The following is a 25232-nucleotide window of genomic DNA, read 5'->3' on the forward strand; positions in this document are numbered from 1 at the left end:
CTTGTCCGTATCCTTGTCCTGCTCCTGTGGCTCACACATTTTTCGCTAGATTTTATTATGGCTTGTCTCTGCTTAAAAGCATTCCATGCCACAGAAACAGACACAAGCAAAAGCACAAGACACAGTTCCCGCCCTGTCGCATCATTACCCGAACGGCAACTGCATAAAATATTCAGCAACGCTTTTAACTGGCTCTCTGCAAGCTTTTGCTTTACTTTCGTTGCCAGCCCCTCCATCTCAGCATCTCTACATCTCTACATCTTGGGGCTTCCTGGATCTGGTTGCAACTCGTGCGACAACAACTACTCGTAAGAGCAGCCAACTGCAGGCGGCTTAGAAGCTTGCCTAGTCTTCTTTTTTCCCCTGCATTGCATTGCATTGCATTGCATTGGCTGCCAGGTGTCAAGTTCTGCAGCATGTCGCATAATGTGCAAAATTTGATGAAGTCGCCTTCAAGCTCATGCCAAGTCTGCAGATCTTCGGCTCTACGCTTCAGCTCTGTTTGTCTCTCCTTATGCCAATTGCCAAGCAACCAACCAACCAAACCAGGGCATCATGGCCATAGTTTTATTTGCATTTCATTTGCTATGCTGCAGTTTTGCCTGAACAGGTTATTTCAAAGTTCTTCTCTTAACTGCAGTAAATTTTGTTGTAGGCGCAAGCTGCCTTATAAATTTACTGGTGTAAGCTGATATCTATTTGTGTGTGCTCTGGCTCTGAGATCTGATTTTGATCCAGATTCTTTTCTTCCGTGAGGTTCTCTTTTCCATCAGCAACAGAAAGTAGTATAAAGCATGTGTCTAATGTTCCTACTAACTTTTTTTATAATGGCAATTGCACTCACATCTTGTGAAGAGAACATTCTTATTGCTTATTGCAAGTAAGAAATGCTTTGCTTTGTTCTTATATTAGTTTAAATGAGAAAGTAGTCTCATTAAATGCATTTAATTCTAAATTAATAATAATAAAAGGTGAAGAACACTTACCAATTGTTTACTTGCAGTATCGTTAGGCCTGTGTCCTGCGCCAATTGTTTTTTCTGGTCCTCGGAAGGGTAGGGATGCTGAATGTGAGTAGAGAGAGAGGGGAAAAATCACGTAAATAAATTTACTGCTGGCACAATTCAATTAACACAACAAAGACAACGAAGATTTACAATCTAGCCACATGAAATACGTTAAACAAGCCAGCCACCGATCAATCATTGCCAGCTTAGGCCGCGGCTGCGACTCTAATAAAACATATATGGGGAACCGTAGAATAGAACATATTTGAGACCTGTCGGAACTGAACTGCTGCACTTGAAATGTGGCACCCAAAAAACTGTTGCCCCTTGGTGTTTATTTTATTACTCGCACTCGCACTCGCAGTCATAGTCGCGTGTTCTCTTTTTCTTCACTCGAAATGTTTATCTGGATCTCTGACCAGTGAGTGCAGCCCCAACCCCTTTCTCCCTTATCGCCACTGCCACTCAAAATGTCCTCAATTTTTCGGTCTCTGTCTGCAATTGCAACGCATTTTCTATAGCGCCAAATGGGCAAACAACATTCGGAGGCGGGGTTCCGTGATGGGTGATGTGCGATGGTGAGAGCTGTCCGCTGCTCCTCATAAATCTTGCAGCCGGCACGCCGCCACAGTGGCGTCAGTGAGTAAACATACCTCCCAACCCATGTGTAGGAGTGCAGTTGCAGTGGCAGTGGCAGTGGCAGTGGCAGTGGCAGTGGCAAGCTAATCTAATCGGCGACTGGCGCTTATTACAAATTTCTATTTGATTTAGTTGTAGTCGCAGTGTTGGATTTTCAATATTGACTTAACGAGTCCTCGACAACAACAACGAAACCAAAAGCAGGGAAGCCAGACTTGGCACCTGGATTGCCCAATTCCTCTAGAGCTCACAGCGGAAATCGCTGTCAATCTTTGGCTTCGCCTTTTGTTCAGCTCTCGAGATCCTTTGGCGCATGCGTCTGTAATCGCTTTTGTTCAACCCTTTTCATTTTGGCGCTTTGTTTTGTATTTTTATTATTATTTATTTGTGATGTGATGCGACTACAGATTTCCGGCAGCTGTGGGCGTTTTAATCGTGCCACCACTCTCTACAAAAGGACTCTGCCCCATCAAACGTTCTGCCTTCTGTCTCTATTGTCATTTTGCGGTTGCTGGCAATTGAACTTTTGAGCAATGTCCTCGCAGTTGTCTGCACATGCAATTTGCCACACACACACACACTCAGGAAGCAAGTGCTGTTGCTGTTGTTGTTGTGATGCTGCTGCTGCTGCTGTTGTTGCACTGAGAAATTTACCGTTTTCTTAGCCACACCCACCAGACTGTGCCCAGAATATATGGACTGTCACTTGCTGCTTAGTATATGTATAATAACACACACACATACATGTGCTCGAATAGATGAGTATATAAATGTATATATTGCTTTGCGGTATATATAGTATTCCATATAGTTTGTGCATTCGGTATTCAATATGCAAGTGCTCAAGTGGCAGGAATTTGGTATTCCATTCGAAATGTGCAACGCTGCAACATCCTTGTCGCATGTCTTGCCAACCGACGATTCTGACTGTCCGTCCGTCCGTCTGTGCGTCCGTCTGTCTGTCTGTTTGTCCGTCTGTCTGGTTGCCCGCATGTCCTGCGTAGTGTCTGTAATGCAATTTAGTTGCCTTGTTGTCCTTGCCGTGCACACCCATTTTGTTGTCGACTTCCCCCTTTCGATCCCGCCCTACGCTCCTTAAATGCATTTTCCTTATTGTTTGTGTTTAATAAATTTTGCGTGTTGTCTTCTTGTACTATAGATATGAGTGTATTAGCGTGTGTGTGTATGCCCGGCAGCAATATTTGTTTGCAGTGACACGCCCAATACCCTGCTCCTGCCACTGTCTCTGCTTCTGCCCCGATTCAAGTCCTGACAACAGCCAATACTAAAACTACTATATGAAATTTGTGTATTGACAAATAAACGTAGATGTCCATGTAAATACAATGGACATGCCAAAAGCAATGTTCTCCCCCTAGCCACATGCCTGACTCTTGACCCCCGTCATCCCCTTGCCATGCCCATTCTGTTGGCAGGGTTATAAAATGTTTAAGAAGTCAAAATGCATAAATTACATGCAGGTAAATTAAAATAGAATTTATTGCATACTTTGTGGCGCTCATCTATTCAGAGAAATGCTTTCATTCCAGAGTCTGGGCCAGTTGCCCCGAGCTAACATTATTGTGGCTAGAATTGATAGTGACATCGAGTTTCCTGCACATTTAAGAATTGGATTGCTTAAGAACCCAATTCCAATCGACTTGCCTTCATTGATTAGCCACACAGATGGAATAAGCATAAAATTAGGAACAACGCATTATAGAAACCTGACTAATTAACAGAGATTTACAATATGAAATCATTGAGTTACCTGTTTGATATTAATAAAGACAACAGTTGGAGAAGATGATTCCCTAAAATTTGTTTTTTTAAGTTACCTTCTAAACTCCTAACTATTCATTGATTTTCGTTCGCCCTCCTCAGCACATCTTTTTGATTTTTGCATCTGGAGCGCATCAAGAATGCATTAGTCCCAATCTTCGAGGTGCTTCTTTCTTTCATTCAGCTCTAATTACGCTAATGTAAGCAATTATGCATTTTGCCCAGCACATTCACATTCACACTCACACTCATTCGCATTCACACTCATTCAATCGACAGCAGAACAGGCAAAGAGTGAGTCGAAAAACTAACCAAGCAAACGAGTGCAAACATGTCAAGTGAAACAAAGTCCATTTGGTTTATTAATTTACCATACGACAAAATAATTAATTACTGTCACGCCTTTAAGTTGCTTTTGCACTCTTCTGTGTCTTTGCTGTCAACTTGCAGCTTGTCCCCTAAGCCCCTCCGCTCCCTCTTTCCCAGTAGCGACTCCCCAGCTGCTACTCTTTGAGCCTTTTGTCTAGTCGCTTAACTCGCTCCACTTTTTCCACATATTTTCGCTCGTGTTGTGTGTTTATTTAAACTTGGCAAATGAATTTAAAACAATCAGCACACATACACTCTGTCCCACTCTTGCTCTCTTCCCCGCCGCCTGTCGACAAGTGCCAAGTAAACCACAGGCATAGGCCTATGTCTCTGTCCCGCTCTCTCTCCCTCACTCTCCACTCTCCACTCTGGTCACATGATGTCAACATGACTGCAATGCCGTGACACATGGCACAACAAGCTCAAGACGTCGGCTGCAGCACCAGCTCCAATTCCAGTTCCAGCTCCAGCAGCAGCAGCAACAACGATTACAAGAGCATGGCTCGGTAATGCACACGTACAACGACGCCAGCGACGCCGCCGCCATTAACAACGCCAAATGCGACGCCATTTGTGAAACAAGCAGCAACAACAACTAACTGCAAATTGCTGCGGCTGCGGCTGCTTCGGTGTCAGCGTCGTCGTCGCCGTCGTGGTCGTCGACGGCGTCGGCGGTGAAAATTGCATTGCGACGTCGGCCTGTGGCAGCCATTATGAAGATTTTTTCCAGTTGCACTACATGTCTAAACAGAGCCAAATGAGTGTATCCACTGGGCGAGGGAGCGAGAAAGGGACAGAAGCATAGACGACAGGCGTCAGCGAGTGAGGGAGTGCGAGCGCCAGAGGGAGAGGAAGAGAGTGTCGCACTAATCGCAACTCGGTCCTCATACTCAAAGTAAGTACGACGTCGTCACAGCGAACAGCAAACAGAAAACAGCGAACAGCGAACAACGGAAAAAAATAATTTGCACAAAGTTATAAGATGCCCTGTGGCCATTGCCACAATGCGATAGGGTCAAGAAACTGACAAAGGTAGGAAAGAGAATTACGTATGCAAACCAAAGTGCAGTTAATAGGAAGAGGAAGCAGGCATTGTGGCAACTTGGCCAAGGGTTAAAATGAGTAAGTGCCACAAGCAGTTGGCGACTACTTCTTGGCTCTTGCGGTATGCAACGAAGCTTCGAACTGCATCTTTATTATGAAAAGTATTCTACATTCGTTTCTTGCAGTCCACAATTCACTCGTAACTCATTAACTAATTATTGTAGAGTATCCACGGTTCGTCGTTGGCCGAATGTTTTGTTTACTGTCTGTTGTCTGTTGTCTACACATGCCACACACTAAGCGCCGCCGTCGCTGTGGGCTATAACATGCAACATGAGCGCTGACAACAATGCAACTTTTTTTGCGCCACGGTCTTGCCACAGCGCCTTCCCCCCGCCAGCTGCCCGCTGTCTGTCTCGCCTCGGCGTGCCAGTCATTTGCCATTCGCCTACCATTTAGGCCATTTTGCGCCTTGTTTTTTTCGGGGGTTACTTTTAAACTGTGGCAACTGCACCGGCGCACCGGCAACTAAAGCAAACGTCAAGCGAAGCCAGACGAAGAAAATTGCATGGGAGCTGGCAAATGCGATTCGCGGAGTAAGGGAGGGAGTGGGGCAACAAGAGGGATCTGGCAACGCATGAGCCAAGAGTAGGCGGAGCACGCGAAATGAGTCTTTTTCCCCCTTTATGTTGCACATTGCACGTTGCACGTTGCACGCTGCATGTTGCCGTTGCCGTTGCCTGTCTGCAATGCGCGCCAAATGTAAACAAAATATTCGCGCGCCTGCCATAATTATGGCAGCAGCAACAGCAACAGTAACAGCAACAACAACAACAACAACAACAACAACAACAACCATAACTACAACATGCATGCAAGCAATCGGAAACAACAAACCAGCCATGCATTGCAGTGCCCCCTCTTCTCGCTCCTCACCTCACCCTATCAGGCATTCCTTTGTTTTTGGTTGGCCAGAGAGTGCGCTTAACCCAGCCCCCGTTGCATTCCCCCTCCCCATCCAGACGCAGTCTCTACGAACTGAAGTGCACTTCATTAGCACCATCGTCGTAGTCGTCGAGGTTGTCTTATTTGGGGTCTGGCTTTTAACGACTTTGGAAACGCCATCGATGTCGCATCGACCATGTCAACATGGCCGTGCTTGTAGTTATAGCTGTAGTTGTTGCCCGCGTCAGATTGACGTGCCAAGCTTGGCATCGAGTTTCTCTTGGCAGCAAAAAAATACCACTGTTAATTATGCCAATTGGAAAAGGCGCTTGATAAATCAAATTCGCTGTCCATTGCATTGGCATCAGCTTCGGCTTCGGCATTTGCATTAGCCAAAAAGCCCCAAAGAGAATGTGGCATACAGAAATGTCGACTCAATTTCCAGAGCATGTCGAACGCAAAACAATTTCTCTAATGTGTCCCACTCCCCCTTCGGCCCCTGTGAAAAACTGCTTAATGGCATTAAACAGCTAAAAGGACATGGAAAAAATGCGTCAAGGATATGCAGGATATGCTGACGGAGGAGGCTGTGAAAGTCGAGCCGCAGTCGTCGACGCTTTTGCCTTTGCCTTCGCTGGGTAAACATGAGTGATGCGCTGATTTAAACGGCAATCCATCAATGTCAGAGGGTGGGCACTACTTAGGGGGGAGTGGAGGAGGGAGGCAGCAGGCAGCAGGCAGCAGGAAGAGACTATTGGGGGTGGCATATCAGCTTGGCTATTTTAAAACTGCGCCACAGACACATTCAGAAACCAAGCCAGATAAACATTCCAACAGCGGCAGCTTCAACTTTAATTTCCGATTTGTTTGCTTATCGCCTTCACTTGGAATCTGAGGCTAAGCCTGAGCCTGAGGTCTTGGTCACTGCAGACGCCTGGTCGTTAGGTATTCTCCCCTCCCCCACCCCCCTCCATAACACACACACACACTGAAATACTTGCAAACACTCGCTCACATTTAGAAAATTCCATTAAGATTTTTATCATTTTACATACGCAGCAGTAGCCGCAACTTCTGGCCAGCAAAAGAGACTACAAAAAAGTGGCTAATGGCCCAAACGTAGCCCCGCAGTTTGAACTTCCTTAACAGCCGCTTGACCGTTGCGCATAAAATCTTATAGTTTTATTTTTCCCTTTTTTTTTATTTGGGATGTGCTGGACAATCCTTTACGAGTCTGCTTAACATAAAGTGGCGCATAACAAATCTGTTTACGAGTATTTTGTATTCCGTATTCTCAGGACTTCCTGCAAACAGTTTGAACTTTGATTTGACTGTTTGGTTTAGGTATCTAGTATTTGCTTGCCAGTTGCAATTTGTTTTTATTGTATTTGAGACAGTCGAAGTGCCATTTATCTGAGCACTTTGATGGGCCAAATGGAAATCTAATTGGACGCGTTGACCGGGCAATAAGCCAGAGACGAAACTGGTCTAAATGGTTGCCCAAGCACAGCATTCGGCATTACCGATTTAGTCGTCCGTATCCCAAGTGTATGACACTATAAAATATAAACCTTAACTGCGTAGTTGACTCACTGTTTCGCATCTTCTAAGCGAGTATCTTATCTTGTAGTAGACTCGCTCTATCTCTCTTCAAGATACCGATACCGATACCGATACCGAGTTGTGCTCTTATTATTTGCATTGTTTTACAGATACTGTGGCCACGCCCACATGCCCCTCGATAACTGATACTTTGGTTGGCTGTCGCTAATCTTATCGAGCTGCCAACTAAAACCGAATTGGCCAAAACCAAAATGTGGGCCAGGCTAAGCGCTTATCGCGCTTCCCCAATAATTGTGTTGATTTTAAATGGTTTAATCGAGATTGCGATTGTGATAGAGACTTACCGTTAAATGCTGAAACAGCCACGCTCTCAATATGTTTGTTGCAACTTTTGGGAAAATGCCACGTTTCTTTTGGTTCTTTTTGCCGCTCGCATCGTCGTCCTCCTCGCCGGTTCCCTCGCCGCTTCCTATGCTGGCGTTGCTTGCATCACCTGTGGAAAACGGAGAAAATTCAAGTTCAGTTTGTGGTCTAAGTCAATATTGCCACAGCACTAGGTACTAAGCACTTCTTCTAGGCATCGCATCTGTTTACTCATTATGTCTAAAAGTACAAGTTGTTGTTGTTGCTGTTGTGATTGTTATTCTGGTTTATGACTGTTTGTCAAGTGGGCATAAAATAACTTTACTTAACTCTGGGCTGCTGCTGTTGCTGTTGCTGCTGCTGCTTAAACATAATGATAATCGTATGAATGACATTGTTTGTGGTTGCCATTTAAGACAAGCCAGGTCAGTGCAAGAGACAAGAGACAAGAGACAGAGTCTCCTGCCTGCTCCATCTATCTCCTTGCTTGTGGTTTATAAACAAAATTAATATTTGTCATACGTAGTCTCTATGCCTTTGGCTTTGCCCCTCCCCCTCTGGCTTTTGGTAATGTTCATGCATAATTTTTGGTTAATTTAAATTTTGTATAGCTTTTATCTATTGTTTGCTTGGGAAACAAGTCAAAGCCACCCCAACTCATAGTTCCACTTCCATTCGCACAGCCTTTTTCTAGAGCATTTCCGTTCATGGCATCCAAAGCATCATCATCATCGTCATCATCATCATCATTATCATGAAGCGCGATGATTTTGTATATTTTTGTTTAATATTAAGTATGTTATTTGTGTGTTTACTTAAAGTTTTAGTTACACTTAAGTAACTCAAATGCTTTTGCCTTCGCCTACGGCTTTGCCTTTGGGTTCCCCTTTCCAATTTCTTCTTGGCCATCTCAAACAGGAAGCCCCAAATGGCTGAGCACATGCAAACAAAATAAACCAGCTCTAAATTCCCAATCTACGACTAGCAACACTGCCCTAATATTGCATAATTTCACGCTTGTACCCACTTCCCTTCCCCCCGCTTCTTTACCTTCCTCCTTTCCACTCTGCACAGTGTGCCAAAACAAATATTTCTCAACACCAAACATAGTGCGTCTATGAATGTCTAACTTGGAGAAGCTATAGCAGCGAGTTCCTCTCGATGGGTTTGTTTCATAAATTTTCCCTGCTTTATCTTTTGCACAACACCTTTACCTATGCCCCCTTCCAATCCCCTCACCAATCACTCTTCTGTTGTTGCTTTCGCTTGGCATTTGCTTTGCGCCCGCTTTTCATTAATTTTTCAGTTAACTCATTCATTAATTTTCAACACCGCTGAAAAATTTCACAGTAGCACATGCCCCAAACACACACACACACACACACATGCGCATTGTTGGTGGCAGACTTCACGCCATTTTGCGTAAACCGGAAGTTCGTTTTGATTAATTTAGTCGCCGATGGAGACGTTCGCTGAGTGGTCTGCTGGTCTGTTGTTAGTCGACTGGTTGCTTGCCTGATTCTCTAAACATGACCATAAAAATAAATCCAGCAGCGTGACAATAGCAACGAACTCAGAGTGCTCTGCAGATTCAAATACTCTCCTCGAGCTGCCAAACGATGTGTTGGAGTCGATGTGCCCGACGCACATCACACTTCAGAGTTGTAAAATTAATTTACCAGAAAGAGTAGAAATTAAAATAAAAAGGAAAACCAGGCGAAAACAAAAGAAGTTGCCCAAAAAGTAAGCACTTGTTGGTCTTCGTCTTCGTCTTGGTCTTGGGCTTTTTATTGAGCTTAGAGATGCGTTGTCCACTTGTGGCCCTGGCATGGAGTCTGCATAATTTAGCAATTATGGAAATGCGTGAATGTGATGGTGATGGTTCTTTAGCTCTGCTTTAACCGTAGATAGAGAGAGAGAGAGAGAGAGAGAGAGAGAGCATTCAGATGTGAAGAGCTCGAGTCCATTATGGATGCAGTCTTTGGTTTGGCGGTTCGCTTATCGAACTGCGATTGCGACTGCACTTTAGGCTGAGGAGCATTGAGCAACTAGCTGCTGGCACTTAACAACTTCATTAAAAGTTGTTTATGATCCTCGAAATTGATTATTCCACTCATACGTAAAGCGTCCCCAGATGCAGCCGGCAGACAGAAGACAGCAGGCAGCAGGCAGAAGACGGTAGGGAGGAGGGGAGGCTGAGGCTGACGGGGAGCAGGCGGAGCACTCAAATCGCGCCCGGGCGCGCGCTTAAGAAAACATGAAATTGATTAATGCATTTGGCTGCAACATTGAAGCAACGTCAGATACGGAGGTGGAGTCTGCTGCAGAAAGAGAAGAAGTCACCACTCTCCTCCTCTCTCTGTGGTTGAGTGAGGAGGCTGCGATGGTGCCGTCGGTATCTGCTGCTGATATGTAAATTCCTTCAAGTGGATTGCACTTTGCGCCAAAGACTCTCCACTCTCGAGTTTCCAAACGAAGTCATTTCTTTGGCAGTGTGCTCCAATTTTACATTCACTTCGTGGCAGGGATCTGGCAAACCAAAACACACAATTAATCTCTGCCCAGAGCCGCTTAGTTGTGGCTCTTGTTGCTCTTGTTGCTCCGTTGCTCGCTGCTTATTATTGTTATAATAACGATGTGCAAAAGCACTTGTGGCACTTGAACGGCGGCGGCACACTCGTGTAACAGAGATTGAGAGCATATCGGTCAGGCATGACGATGATGATGGAGGGGTTTGGGGGGTGGGAGGAGGTAGGAGGTAGGAGGTAGGAGGGAACACAACGCATTTCAATACAAAGCAATCCAATCCAAAGTGCTTTTGGTTGTAGTACTTACTATGCGCGACGATAAGCGACGAGCATTTTTTAATTGAATTGTTAAGCGCAGCGCAAAACTTAATTAATTTTCACTATAACTTTGGCGACTTTATGGCAACATCATCTGCCCCATCCCCCATCCCTCCATCATCCCATCACGACTCCTTCATAAGTTTGTGTTGGGGAAATAAATTCGCAGCCATCGCAATTTTCGTAGTGGGTGGCAAGTTGGGTGGTTCACCCGCAGATAGATAGGAGACGGAAGGAGTTCGAGCTGCAGATGAAGTTTGGGGTGGTGCTGTAACAAGCATTTTTATTTATTATTGGCTTAAAATGGCGGCAACAGCAATAGCAACAGCCATAGCATTGGCATCAGCAAGAAGAGTCCAGTACAAAGGATGCAGGAGCCAGAGCGTCTTTGGCCCAGACAGACTGACAGAGAGACAGACAGACGTATATTGTTATTATTGCCAGCAAATACCCCAAGTTCTTCCGCTCCCCTTCCCCCTTCCACGTCCCCCTCCTCACGACAAAGAGAGAAAACGTTAGCTACAGTTGCCATTGGTTGGTTGCTTGGTTGCTCTGCTTGCCACATTTTTTCTACAATTGCGCAAAATTCCAATTTGCAGTAAATTTTGCGATTTTTCCTTTATACGGACATACAAAACATTTTTAGTTTCCTGCTGGCTTTTCTTACACACACACAAACACACACACACACACACAGAGAAAGCAGGAAAACCACCCACATTCACAGCTGTCGCCCCTTAAACCCAGAGCTAGGAGAAAGGAGGAACCCATCTTGGACTAGAAGTCTAACAAAGTTGCATGTCGACTGCGTATAAATATTGTGAATAGGTTTAATGCAAGACTGTTGACCATTTGCTAAGAGATTCCACTTGACAAGCCTGTGATTTAACTCTTGGCCACAAAGCATAATACGACTGCAATTGAAAACACTTTAAGAGGTGACATTCTTCCGAGTTCATTTTATTAAACAAAAACTCTTCCATATATTTCTGGTATGTGCATTTTTATTTGACAGTTTTGAGCATGTTAAATGTGAAACAAATGGTCGCATAATGTGAACAAATCGAAGCAGGAGCCAGAAGAAAATAAATCGAATAACTATATGCGATAAATGCATTATACATTTCATTAACAAAATGCACTTTTACAAACTGTTCGACGAGGCAGAAGAAAAACAAACAAATTGCTTTTCAAATAGACAACAATACGAAAAAGATCGAAATGAAAATCAAAAAAGAAAAATACAAATACAAAAATGTTGTGTTGGTGTTTTTGTTTTTCACTCTTTGGCCTAAAGACGCATAACACTTGACTGTGGCAAGGGGAAGCATAGCTGAAACGAACCGTGGCAACAACAACAGAAACAACAACAACGAGAAACAGACAGCCAAGCAGTTTTCAATTAGTTTTTAAATAAACTTTTTTCCTAGCTGTGCTTCACACAAAATGAAAAGTAACACGAAAAACTTTCCATTTTCACGCGAGGTGCGATGCGAACAATTTTTGCGCCTTCGCCTCGCATTTTTGTTTATACAAAATCATGCCAATCGTCTGTCAATCATTTTCCAATGAAACACTGAAGACTGAACACTGAACAGAGAACATGGCGGAAGTCTGCTTAAGCTCAGAATGCGAGCAGCATTTGACTAGGGATGGAACTAATTGAGTTTTGCTTTTTATAATAATAAACAGCAGCGGCTTTCGTAAACTCGGGCGGGCGGCAATTGACTTGCGGCTTTTGCGAGACGTGCCTCGAGTCGTTTAATTGAATTGAAAACATGTCAAGAGAGAAATCAGCAGTCAACGCCTTGGGTGGCATCCTAGCTACTTTTGTCACACGGAGCCACGGAAGAAGCGCTGCAGCATTCAGTGTTCAGCATTCAGCATTCAGTATTCAGCGTTCAACAGTCGAGAAATGCAAACACTTGAGGGCACCCCTCAAGTGTGGGCACAAAAAGCAGCTGCCAAGAAGCTGCCAAGACCCAAGAGAGTCCGCAGACCAGATCTCGGCTTGCCCACTTCAAGCTAAGACGCGGCCAGCTCACGCATGACAAAAGCTTTAAAAAGGGGCGTCTTCGATGTCATTGTTGTTGTTGTTGTTGTTGTTAAGGTTTGTTCAAGTGGGTGGCTAAACAACAATAACAACAAGAACCACTTGGCTTCGCTAGCCAAGTGAGACCTCCAAGGTGTTGCTTCTGTGTTGGCCTGATCTCGCTTATTAGCCAAGTTAAGCACACACTCACACACGAACACACACACACACACACACTACATCGAGTCGCTGCTGTCTGGGGAATGATTTATGCGCCTGCGCTGCTTTAAGCCAAGCGCTTTTCATTGCTTATGAAAAGTTTATTGAATATTACGCGAATGATAAACATCGACAATTAATTTCCCGACACTTTGCTCGCTCGGATTTGTCGCACATCTCACGAACTGAGTGCAGTGGAGTGGAGAGTGGAGAGTGAGTGACGACAATTATGAAAAGCTATTACTTTTATACGATCGGCAAATTAATAAAGCTTAAAGTGTTTGCCATATGACTTAATTAAATGTTGAAAATTTGCACGGCGCCTGAATAATTGATGGGCAACATTGTCAGCTTGTTTTTCATATTTATTTATTTTTTATTTTATGACTGCGCTGCAATTGATGAGGCCAATGGGGCTTAGAAACAATTGACTTGTAGCATAGATTAATATTTCTTGGCAACCTGAAACTTCAACTCTTTCCCAGGCTCTTCAAGGTTCGTCTTCAATAGATGACTTTTCAACCGCCATTATTTTCCATGGGCACTCACTTAAATGTGGCCAATTTCCCAAACGATTTTCATGTGCGGAAAACCTGCAAATTATGTACTGGCCTTAGAATGATGATGGATCACCAATCGGGCAACGCCATAAAGCGGCAACAAGTCAATAAGAGCCCAACTCATATATAGCCATTTTTTTGTGCTTGCCAATCGCCGTCAAGCGGAGGCTGCAATAACCGAGACACCAGATAGAGATGGAGATAGAGAGAGAGCGAGTGAGAGAAAACGAAAAGAAAGAAACTTTTTGAAGTATTAACACAAAAGCGGCTTTAGCTTTTTTTCTCTTCGCTTGACCAGTTAACACACACACTGACACACTCTCTTATTTCTATATGCACATGTATTTTTTATGGCAGATTTGTGTGATCCCCTGCAATATTTTGAGCCGAGTCTGTGGCCGAACAACAACAACAACAGCGTCAATTGCATTGTTTTCCTGCCAACAAAAAATATAATAATAATAATAATAATAGCATTGCTTGCTGTTGCAGTTGCCGCTGCCGGTTGGATGCTGCAACATGTTCATGCCTCATTATTTTTATACGGATTTTTGCGGTCCGCTGAGATTGGTTGGTCGCCTTGTACTTTCGGCATCGGTTCTCAAGCTGAGGCTGTTGTTAACTTTTTTGCTTGAACAAAATTCGCACAAAAAACTGCAGCAAACTCACAAAAAAAACATTGCTGCCCAAAGTGCTCAAAAGTTTATTAAAATTCCGAGCGTAAATGGCAACAGCAACAATGAAAAAAAAAAACGAAAAACAAAAAAACAAGCTCAACACATGTTTTCACGCCTACCACCAAAAAAAAACACAAAAACACAAAAACACCAGCAACAACAGCAGCCAGAATAAAAGGCTGTCAGAGCAACCGCCTTATATGCAGATTAGCCATATGTATCCCCTCCCTCAGTCCCATCTCAATATATGCACGTACATATCTGTCTTTGTCTTTATAACAGTCACTGTCACTCTCTGTGTGTCTCTCTTCCACTTACTCGTGCTCACATATGCAAAATCAAATTATTCAAATTCAAATATTGTCAATTTTATTTATTATTAATGCGCATAATTGTCAAATTTGGCAAATTTATGAACGCACTCAGAGAAGTATACACAACAACACAACACGCATATACAATGTATATGGGCACACTCAAACTCACACACACACACACACTCGCGTGTTGCGTGCGTGAGTTGCAGTCTTCTCCTGGGCAACGCTCACGGACTTTATGCAAATCCGCAGACGACGAACGAACCGCCTGGACAAGATTTTTGTGCGCTGCGATGTGCGCTCAATCCGCACGAATTTATGAGACATGTTGAAATGCATCTCACCATGATTATGGAGCCACCAAAGACTCTGCAAACATAGTTGCGTCTCCCGCCCCCGTCTACCCCAAGAGTTGCACCGAGCAAAACCTGCCTGATGATGTGCGTCTCGCAAGCTTAAAGATTAATGGAGTCGCGTTTAATTTGTTTTTGGGTGTTCTTTCTGTCTCCTCGAGCAAAGGAACTGCTCGATCTGCAAATGCGACCCAATCTGAGTTTAACTATTCCATACTTATCACACTCGAAAGAGTTCGAATCAATTGAAGCTATAGACCGCATCGCAAAGGAAGTTATCGGCTTGAAAACATCGAAATCTTTATCGATTAATTTAGTGTAGTGTTGTTTAACACAATGATTGCTTGCAATTCACTGTGGTATATTGTAAAATATACTTACATGTATATTTAAGAATATACTAACATTACGAATGACATCTTGAAAAAATCACAGTGAATTGCAATCAGTGACGAGACTTTGAAAAGTTTGAGATGTCAAATTTGTATTTTGTTTCGAGGGCACTTCTCTTATATTAAATATTACTACTATAATGCAACAAGCATGATAACAACAATACTAAAGAAATCCAACAACAATTATTTACTAAAAGAGAACACTTTTATCTTCACATCGCATTAATTTGGGATCTATGACGCATTATAATAATTTGGCTTCTTTCCATACACAATTCTTATTATTATTTTCAACATGATATTAAACAATTCATAAGCGTGTAATTTCGTTTACCACAAAAAAAAAATGCAAAATCGAAAATAAATGTCTGCCGTTGATTTTTGACATCCAAATTGCAGCAAACAAAACTTGAAGGCGGACCCCACAAAAAAAAAAACAGAGACTGAATGCTTCTGTTGTTGCTGTTGTGTTTTTTTTTTTAATAATACACTGAAAATACTTTTTTAACTGCATGGATATTATAAAGCATCAGTCACGACACGATACCTCCATCATGCTGCACTTTTCGGTGTTGTTGCCCCTCATTGTGGCATGAGAAAATCTTTCAACGGCAAATTGTAAAACATTTTCGCCAAAGGTTTGAGCTAAATTTTAGGGGATAGAAACCTCAGCAGAAATTAAAACGAGAGAAAATGGAAGAAGAAACGAAATGAATCACAAAGAAAAACGAGTAAGAAAAATTGAATCGAAATAGAAAATAAATTAATAAGTCCGTTCTGCTTTAAACTATGATATGCAAATTAGAGTTAATAATGCGAAGCAACTGCTGCATAAATTATCAAAACAATCGGAATAAAGTAAAAACAAAATAATGCCAGAGAAGAGATGAAATAAAAATTGGATGGATCTTAGGAATCTCAAAAAAAGAAAAACAAAAAACAAATCAATGACCTGTGAGTCTCGTTAGAAGAAGTCGCTGCTCGACTGTTCGGCAACTGTCTAATAATAATGAAATATTTCCCTAAAAGATGCCCCCAGACTCTCGGCGACAAAGACTTTGTAAGACATGCTTGTCGATGTTGTTGTTGCTGTTGCTGTTGTTGTGTGGTGTTATTTATGTTGCTCGATGCGGCCATACTAATTTCAAATTTAAATCTTTCTCTGTGACCTTTCATGCCTACCAACCATATCGGGACTTGTACACATTTGAAGATATCTACACTCATATATAAAAATATGTTGTATGTATTTTTGTTAATTTCGAAAGCGTATTAAATTACACACACACACACACAACCATCGACTGTGCACCCCCGCCCTCACTCAGTCCCCTCCACACAACACTCGCCGCTGAGTTGAAACAAGAATTTCAAGTATGCTTAACCCAAAACCGAATCGAACAGAACTGAACAGAACAGAATCACCGAACCGCAGGCCTCTCTTCTTATTCCGGGTCTCAGTCGCAGTCACAGTCACAATCTTGTTCTTGTTCTTGTTCGTTGGGTCTCTCGGTGGCATGCCCAGGGCCGGGGCTTAAAGTATTTCACAGGAAATCTTCGGAAACGAGACCCAGGCAACAATATGTTCTACACATTTCTTATTTCGTTCTTTCTTTTTCTGGTCGCTGTAGCTGCGGCTGTTGGGCTGAATGCTCGCCCCGTTTACTGCGTTGTGTGAGAAATCGAAATCCCAAAAACTAAATCCCTATAATGCCTTCGAGAGAGAGAGAGAGAGAGAGAGAGAGAAAGAGAGTGAGTGAGTGAGTGAGGAGGGGAGACAGCCAAAAGACCCGCACACACAACACATTGAGTGAGTGTATGTTTTGGTATTTTATTTTATTCTTTCCCCCTTTTGGCTTCCCTACCTCTACCCTCCACATGCCGCCCAATTCACTCTAGCCCACAGTCAAAGTCAGCAGAAGAGTCCGGAGTAGGGCCCGAGAGCGTGCGCACAGTCTATAATAATGATAAGATGGCTCTTAATCAGAAAATTTATATGGCCCCAGCATTTTGTTGTAGTTCCATCCTTTGCCCTTGTTCTTGCTGTTGCTCTGGCTGTTGCTGATGCTGCTGTTGATGCTGATGCTGATGCTGATGATGGGTTATGCCCGTTTATAATTATGGGTCCTGTCAAATGCTAAATGAAGGGCGCATCAAAAGGCACCCAGCAAGTCACAAGCCGTACAATTTTTAGCTTGCACAGACAATGCGGGAGAAAGCGAGAGAGATACACGTGTGTGTGAAACACACAGAGCGAGAGAGAGAGAGAGAGAGAGAATGATCGTTACGCTATGCTGCAGATTCTTCTTGCTCGACAAGATTCGCATTCTTCTTTCTTTTTGGCCATTTTGAAACGGCGTCTGGGGGATTTTCATTGGTCAATCGCAGATACTATATAGCATAGAATTAGGATATATAGAAAACTTACCACTTGCACTCGTTCCGAAATTGTCTGCAAATGAAGAGAGAAAATACAAAATTAATATCGCATTTAAGAGATGACGCTTATTTAATTAACAAGCTTAAAACAATCGCGGACCTAACTCAATACGATGAGAAACCACAACACCAAATGAATTATCTTTCTCAACAAGTTCAATCCGTTGGCATTCCAAAATTTCTCAGGCCTCAAAAATCCTAACCACAATAAATCTTTTCATATTTTTCTTCTTTTTTTTTGTGGATAGTGTGGATACCCAGGCACAGGCTCCAAACAAACAACATAAAAAACAAAACCAAAGCCCAACATTTTTTAAATTTTCATGCAGAATTTGACCACAACATGTCTCTGTTGTTGTTGTTGTAGCTGTTGTTGTTGCCATAAAAATATGATATATATTCACACACTCTCGCACGCATTGTGCAGGCTTCGCCGGCAATCAATCAAATAACTTTAGAGCCTCCGGAATCAAGCCGAAGTGTGAACCAAAAATATTTGGAGCAAATCAAATGCAGCAAATCGACGCGAAGAATACAAAAAAACCAAAACAAAAACAAAAATGAATACAAAAATAATAGTGAATACAATACAAAATAAATAAAACAACAACTATTTGCATGTGATGTTTAAATGTTGTTTGAAATACATATTTTTATTTATGCATTTTCACACGCAAATCAAATTGCTGAACTTTTTGTGTGTTTTTTTTCCGTCAGTTTTCTGTTGCTTTCAGCTTTTATAGCCCATTTGCAGCCGCGGGGTATTATGCAAATTCCTATTCGAGGTCTCGCAACCTCATCTGTTTAAAGGTTGCTTATTTTTTTAGTTGGCTTTTGAGCTGAGCTGAGCAGAGCTTGGTTTCGGCTTTAAGTCCGGCCATTGGCCATTGGCCATTTGCTATTGGCCCATTTCGTGTTTAGTTTATGGTCGCTGATTTCGAGGGAGCTCCACTAACAGAAATATAGCAAGAGATGCCAGATAATCATCTGAACTGAGCTGAGCTGATTGAGTTCTGCGCTGTGCTGTGTGTTGTGTGGTGGCCTTCATGCTTTAGCAGTCGTTTAGTCACTTTGTAATAACATGGCTAAGAGTGTTTTGTGAACTGCAGAAATACAAAAATACAACTGCAGCGTGGCATCTGCCGCTATGTCATTTAAGTCATCGAACACGCATTGCAACATTGTACACACATGTATCTGCACATCGAGGTGACGCTGCTTCGCCTCGCCTCGCCTCGCCTCGCCTCCTCATTTTCCTTTCCTCGCACTTGGTGTCGATGACCAACTTCAGTTGGATGTCAGTGTCCTGCAGCGGACATTGCAGTCCGCTCTCCCCTGCCCCCCTGCCCTCTGTTCTCTGTCCTCTGTCTGTCTCCATTGCAATCCAGAGGTGCGCAGTTCATAAATAATCGTCTTAAGTTGATGCGGTGACTGTCGGCGGTCGTCGCTTGGTCTCTCTGCTTGCTGGCCGCTTCGTCTCTTGGTCCTCTGGGTGGTTCGTGGTTCTCGCATTGCGACAGATTAAGCTCGGCTTGCTGTTGGTTGGCCCATCAATGCAACAAACCCCGAGACAGACAGACAGACGAGCCAACAACTACAAAAAAAGTATCTTTCGGCTGATGTTTGTTGTGCATTAAAGAAAGCAAACCGAACCGAACTGAACTCAGCTCAACTGACGCGTTGTTGAAGCCTCTCAAATATTCCAAAAACGTTTCAATGAATGTCGCCGACGCAGTGCCTCAATTTTGGTCCCTGTCACTGTCTCTGTCTCTGTCGCTGTCGCTGTCCCTGTCCCTCCTCCTGCTGCCCCTTCTTCGACACCGACACCAACACCAACACCAACAACTGGTCGTGTCTGATCCCATTTTAATATTCTAGATACTTAAATAAAATACGTGTCTGGCTTGGCCAACAAACGTTTATTGTTTGTTAATTGATTTTGCTGGAAGTTGTCGCCGTCTGTTAAAATGCAAAGTGCAACTTCGACTAACTTCGACCGAGCGCAAAGCACAAAATCCAAAACCAAAGGCAAAAAAACAAAATAATAACAAAAAGTAAATAACATTTCGTATGCAAAATTTGTTTGGCCCCAACGACTTGGACAACTTGTGGGTCTCTCTGGGCTGCTGTTGCTGTTATTGTTGCTGTTGCTGTTGCTGTTGTTGGGCGCAATTAATTTGCAGACAGCGAAGTTGAGTCAAAGTTAAAGCTCTCAGCCTTGAGGCTGCCAGAGAAGTTGACAATTGTCAAGGACTGCTTGAAGTCGCTTCGCTTGGCAGCTGCAGCGTTTTCTTTCCTAGTCTCTCATTTTCTCCCATTTTCATTTTCCCGTTTGACAGCGGCCGGCAACTTGGGTCATTTGACGGTAATTACCAAAGCACTGCAACATACAATTTTCCGCGAAAAACGTGTGTGTCTGTGTGTGTGTTTCAAATTGTACTCCAACTCCGACCACAACTCCATCTCGAGTGCCGACAAAGCCGGCCAAGTGAAGCATAAAAATGAAGCACCCCAAAAAGCGTATAGAATATGGTAGGAAAGCCATCGGACCACACGATTTTCCCAATGCCGAACCGAAAGCCTGGTCAAAAGACTCAGAAACTCAAACGCGCGACTCGAAGTCTATTTATGTGACCATTGAAGTGGTCTTAGGCTCTCGTCTTCCATCACCCTCCGTTCTCCGTTCTCTGATCTCCGTTCTCGGTTCTTCGTTCTCGGCTTTCGGCTTTCGGTTCTGGGTTCTCCACTCCACTCGAATCCACTCGACTCGACTCTATTGAAGTGGCTTGTGTCTTGGCGGCTTTGGCTTTGATTTTTGCTTGATTTCTTTCAAAATCAAGCCAAAACACTGAACCGAACACCAAGGGCAACAGCAGAGGCGAAGGCGGAGTTCCAGCCAAAATAGAGATGCAGATCCACTCTGCTTGCCTGGCTGCTTCTTGTTCACTTGACTGTGACGCCATTTGCAGGCCAACAACAGAATGAACAACAGTATGCAAAAGAGTCAGAGTCAGAGTCAGAAACAGAGCTAAAAGCGTAGACAGAATCCAAGTCGAGGCCGAAGACGAAGCCGATGTCGAAGAACTTGTCTAAAGGCGAACCGCCAAAAGGATAATCAGCAACAATTTAGTATTATTACACCACGTTCGAAGCCATCGAAGTCTAAGCTGGCGGACAGACGGACGGACGGACAAGGAGTCAGCAAAGCCGGAGCACACACAAACTTGTCTGTCAGTTATTTTTTCAGTTCTTTTAAGCCACAGTCTTAGCCACGAGGCCAAGACGAAGACCAAGCTCAAGTATGCATTTCAAAGAAAATCATTATTATCAATGCGGCAGAGAAGGCAACGACGCGGATGTGGCTGTAGCTGTAGCTGTAGCTGTGAATGTGGATGTGGATGTGAAGCTGAAAGCTGAAGAGACTGAAGACTAGAGAGTCAGGAGACAGAAGACAGAAGACGCTTGAGGTTGGGCCAAAGACTGAGACTGAGACAGAATCTGAGTCTCAGCCGCGACTTCATTCCTTTTGGGTATTTTCACGTGGACGTAGATTGAGTTTCAATGGAAAAATGATTTGCAAATTGACTTTAACGAATTGCTCGAGTGAGCAACCTGCTGGCACTTGGAATTTTGATTACAGCATAGACACATAGCTGGTACAGACAGAGAGAGAGAGAGAGAGAGAGAGAGGGCGAGGAGCGAGTGTGTGGAATATTAGAAGAAAGCTGCATCATAATTGGCACGCATTGCCATTGACAAGACTGGCTACGCCCCGCAGAATTCACTGCTCAGAAATCTGGGAATTTTATCTTTTCTTTTCATCAATGAATTGCATTAAATAATCTTAGTCTTGAGCCACAACTTTGTTGGCCAGTGCTATTGTGGTGCGTTTAGCCACAAACTTGGCCATGGTTAATGGCAAATGGTAAATGGTAGAAGCGAATTGTCTGGATCTGATCCTGATCCATTGGCTCTCTTAGCGAACGCCATTATCGGCATCATATTGTGGAGGTTGTTGCTGGCAGCCAGTTGGCCAGTTGGCCAACTGCCTCTCTGGCTGAATGGCTGACTGGCTGACTGGTTGACTAGCTGCCTTTGTTTGGCATTTTTGTGGCCTGTGGCAAGTTTGTATATCATTATAGAAATTACCTACTGCGCCGGGCCGTGAGGCAGCGGCCATTGTTAGTAGTTTGCCATTAACGTTAACTCTTTGGCACAATCTGGCCGACGGATCTCTCTTGTGTCGGTCGAGGCACAATCGCAACAACCACAACGACAACAACAACAACAACAGAAACAACAATGCTACGCAAGTGTCATGTGGCAGGTTTCTATTTAACCGCCTAAAAAACTAAAAAAAGAACACTGTAAATGAAACTGAAATCAATATTGTAAATCATTGAAATCTAATGGAAACATTGACGTCAGTTGCTCGACGATAACTGGCTGTATGTATATAACACATATATAATTAAAGTATAAGATAGAAAGAGAGAGATACTTACCAGGACTACCAAGGAAGACTGAGGAATACAATCGCCGCGAGGCGTCTGCATTGCGAGCATCGGCAGGTGAGGACCATTCTCTTCGACACCATCGTCCTGAAAGGGAAACGTAGAAGCCGCACATTAGAAATCAAATTCAAAGTAAATATTAACAAATATAGAGTGAAATAGAGAGAGATAGCAATGTGTCGCTATCTCTTATCGATTTAAGTGCTTAAGCCGTGTGTTGCTGGCCAAAACAAAGCCACAAACTCAATTCACATTTGAAGCAGTTGTCAACTTAAACATATTGACAGTATGTTAAATATCTTAAGCCTCCAAAAAGAGAGGGAGGTATAGAGAAAGAGACAGAGACATTGACTGACAGGTGCGCCCACAAGTGGAACGCGTTAAGCCTCTTGCCCGTCCACCCCGCACTTCCCCCCCTCAGGCGATCTAATGACCACTTTAAGGGCATAAAACTTTAAATGAAATACGCAGTACCTTAAAGAACAAAGTGAGAAAAAGCATGGAAAACGAGCTGAATGAAAATGGCGCTAATAATAATTTGGTTTATTGGCTCTAAAGCACAATGAAGACACTGGGCCAAGTGGCAAGGCGTTTCTTTTTTTTTTTTTTTTTTGTATTTCGAGGGGTGCCAAGCAGCGATTTCTATTATTTTGTGTTTTTATCCCCGTCTCCTTCATCTTCTTCTTCTTCTTGAACTTGTACTTGGCGAGGGCGGCGCACCTTTATTTAAATTCAAGCTTGGCCAGTGCAACAACAACAACAACAACAACAAGAACAACAACAGGAATAACAAGATGAAGGCGTCTGCTTCGTTTTCTTAATGGGCAATTTTCTTGGTAGTAATGGGCACGTTTTATGGACGCTTTTGTGGGGTGTTTATGGCGCACACAAGGGGATGGACTTCACCCCCAACTTGGACCCCCTCTCAGGGCCAGTGCCATGCCCACAAAGTGCAGTCGAGGGTTGACAATTTGACTGCGAATTAGTTTTTAAAATCGCATTATTAATGGCATATTAAATTGCACAGCTGTCGCACCTGTCCAATCACTGCCGCTTGCCGTCTGTCTTCTGCGATCGCGGCATGCAAATTCATAATCAAACAAATTAATTGAGTCGAGCATCGACGTTAGCGTCGGCGTTGGCGTCGGCAGAGACTCCGAATCCAAATTGTTCGCACATAAATCTTTGCACTAAAAATTTTATTGTCGTTTTTATAGTTAAAAAATAAAATAAAAAGGCGACAGCGGCACAAACTACGCAACGACAGCAGCAGAAAACTTCGGCGGCGACATCGACATCGATAGCGACAGCGACAGCGACAGCGACGTCAAAAGCAGCCAAACAGTCTGCGCTGAAGCGCTCTCACACAAATACACAAACACACACAGACACACGCACACTTGCATTCACAAGCAATTTCCCCGTCGTCGTATCGTAAGCATATCGTAAGTTGAGCACGCTCACTGTGGCTGCTTATATCGTAAGAAGGCAGCGCCATTGCTTAGCTGCTGCAGCTGTCACACTTGAGCAACTGAAACGGCACTACAAAAATACGAACTCTCGCGCGTGCTCTCGCTCTCGCACTCGCTATCTCTCCCTCTCTGTCTAGCTGTGTGTTCGCTCATAAATACGTTCGGCCGAATGTGTGCGTGTGTGTGTGTGTGTGAGAGGCGAGGCGAATTGAAGGCGAATTGAGTTGCGAGACGAAGCGACCAGTCAATATTAAGGTTTTTTTTTGACTCGTTTTCGTTTCGCAGTTGCTGCAAGTATGTGTGTGTGTGTAGTTGTTGTTTGTGGATGTCAAAGCCAAGTTAATGATTTTGTGAACTGACTTGGCTGTTGTTGTTATTGTTGTGGTTGTTGTTGCTGTTGTTGCTTCTGTTTATTATGCAATGTTAAATCAATAAATTGACAAAAATGTGCGCGCCACAACTTTAACAAGCGCCAAAAAGCATAAAGAAATGTTTTCCAAATAGTTTCCTGCTTCTCATTGTCGTCGCTGTTGCTGTTGCTGTTTCTGTTGTTGAATTTATGACATTTTAAATAGCCGGCGCGTTTTTGTCACAATTTCACATACTCGGAGCAACAACAATATTGAGAGCGAGAACAACAACAAAAGCATAACTAATACTTTTGTATGGTTTTTCTTCTTCGACATTTTGTTAGCCCCATTTTTCTGTCGCTATTTATAGTGAAACTATTTTGAGTCACTCCCATACCACACCGCCCCGCCCCGCCCTCAGTCGGTTTCTTCCACTCCCTTCCAGCGTGTTATGCAACACTGGCACTCAAGTGCTGATAAATGGCGCTAGACACTTTTGGCCTGTGCATTGATTAGAGCCGAAAATGAGAAATTGGGAAATGGGGAAACCATCGAAATCGACATCGACATCGGCATCGACATCGAAGTGCAATGTGTTTTCCTCTTATCAATGGGACAAAGTTCGAATGCATTCAAAATAACAGCGAGTGACACACATTAATAGATGTGTGTGTGTCTGTGTGTAAACATCGAATTTTCCATATTGCCGACAATTCGACATTTAGCAGGAGTGAAAGCCACCCCAGACAACAACAACAACAACAACAACAACAACAATTGAACCCCATTGCCATCGTCTGTTTCTGTTTCTGTTTTTCTGTTGTCTCTCTGTGTCTGTATGTGTGTGTGTGTGTCTGTGTTTGTGCTTAGATAAAATTGTGCTTCGAAAGTGACAGTTGAAATGATTTATCACTTGCCAGCGACTACTGTAAGGCGCAAATGTCTGCCACTCCCCCCCACCCCACTCCTCCCCCTACCCACTCTCCCTTTCTCTCCTGCTCTCTCACATCCCTCCTCTTCCCCTGGCCATTCGTCTTTGCTGTCTGTCGTCAAAGTTTTTAGCAGCGTCGCTCGCATTTTTGTGTAGAAAAATTGAAAATTGCTTTTTTCGTTTACAGCACTAGTGGATACTCACCCCCTCACCCCTCCTCCTCACCCTCTTCTCCGTCACAGCGCCTCCTTGGCTCAGTCCCTACGTTCCACAACATTGTTGCTATCACAATCAACTTCATCTTTCCAATTTTCTACTATTTGGCTTTGTTTTGGCCCCACAATGCCACGCCCCACGCCCCACGCTCCCCGCCCATTCACCACAGTAGGCAACAACAATGTTGTTGCTTTATTCTG

The 25232-nt window shown here is 43.5% G+C and overlaps 1 protein-coding gene and 1 long non-coding RNA gene across 4 annotated transcripts in view; one reads left to right on the forward strand and one right to left on the reverse strand.

Annotated features, from left to right (window-relative positions):
- Positions 1-25232, reverse strand: part of LOC132786727 (homeobox protein homothorax) — a 114316-nt gene that overhangs the window by 4141 nt on the left and 84943 nt on the right. For all 3 annotated transcript variants that reach the window (XM_060793348.1, XM_060793349.1, XM_060793347.1), the window contains 4 exons: positions 22055-22150; positions 17539-17562; positions 7693-7841; positions 987-1063 (listed from right to left, as the gene is read on the reverse strand). In XM_060793348.1, coding sequence (XP_060649331.1) covers positions 987-1063; positions 7693-7841; positions 17539-17562; positions 22055-22150 — 346 coding nt within the window. The remainder of the gene's footprint in view (positions 1-986; positions 1064-7692; positions 7842-17538; positions 17563-22054; positions 22151-25232) is intronic.
- On the forward strand, positions 15180-16387 carry LOC132786730 (uncharacterized). Its single transcript, XR_009632476.1, has 3 exons — positions 15180-15841; positions 15916-16064; positions 16140-16387. It is a non-coding gene; the product is annotated as an uncharacterized LOC132786730 (long non-coding RNA).

This window comes from Drosophila nasuta, chromosome 2R (genome assembly GCF_023558535.2).
Source record: "Drosophila nasuta strain 15112-1781.00 chromosome 2R, ASM2355853v1, whole genome shotgun sequence".
Taxonomy (NCBI): Eukaryota; Metazoa; Arthropoda; class Insecta; order Diptera; family Drosophilidae; genus Drosophila; species Drosophila nasuta.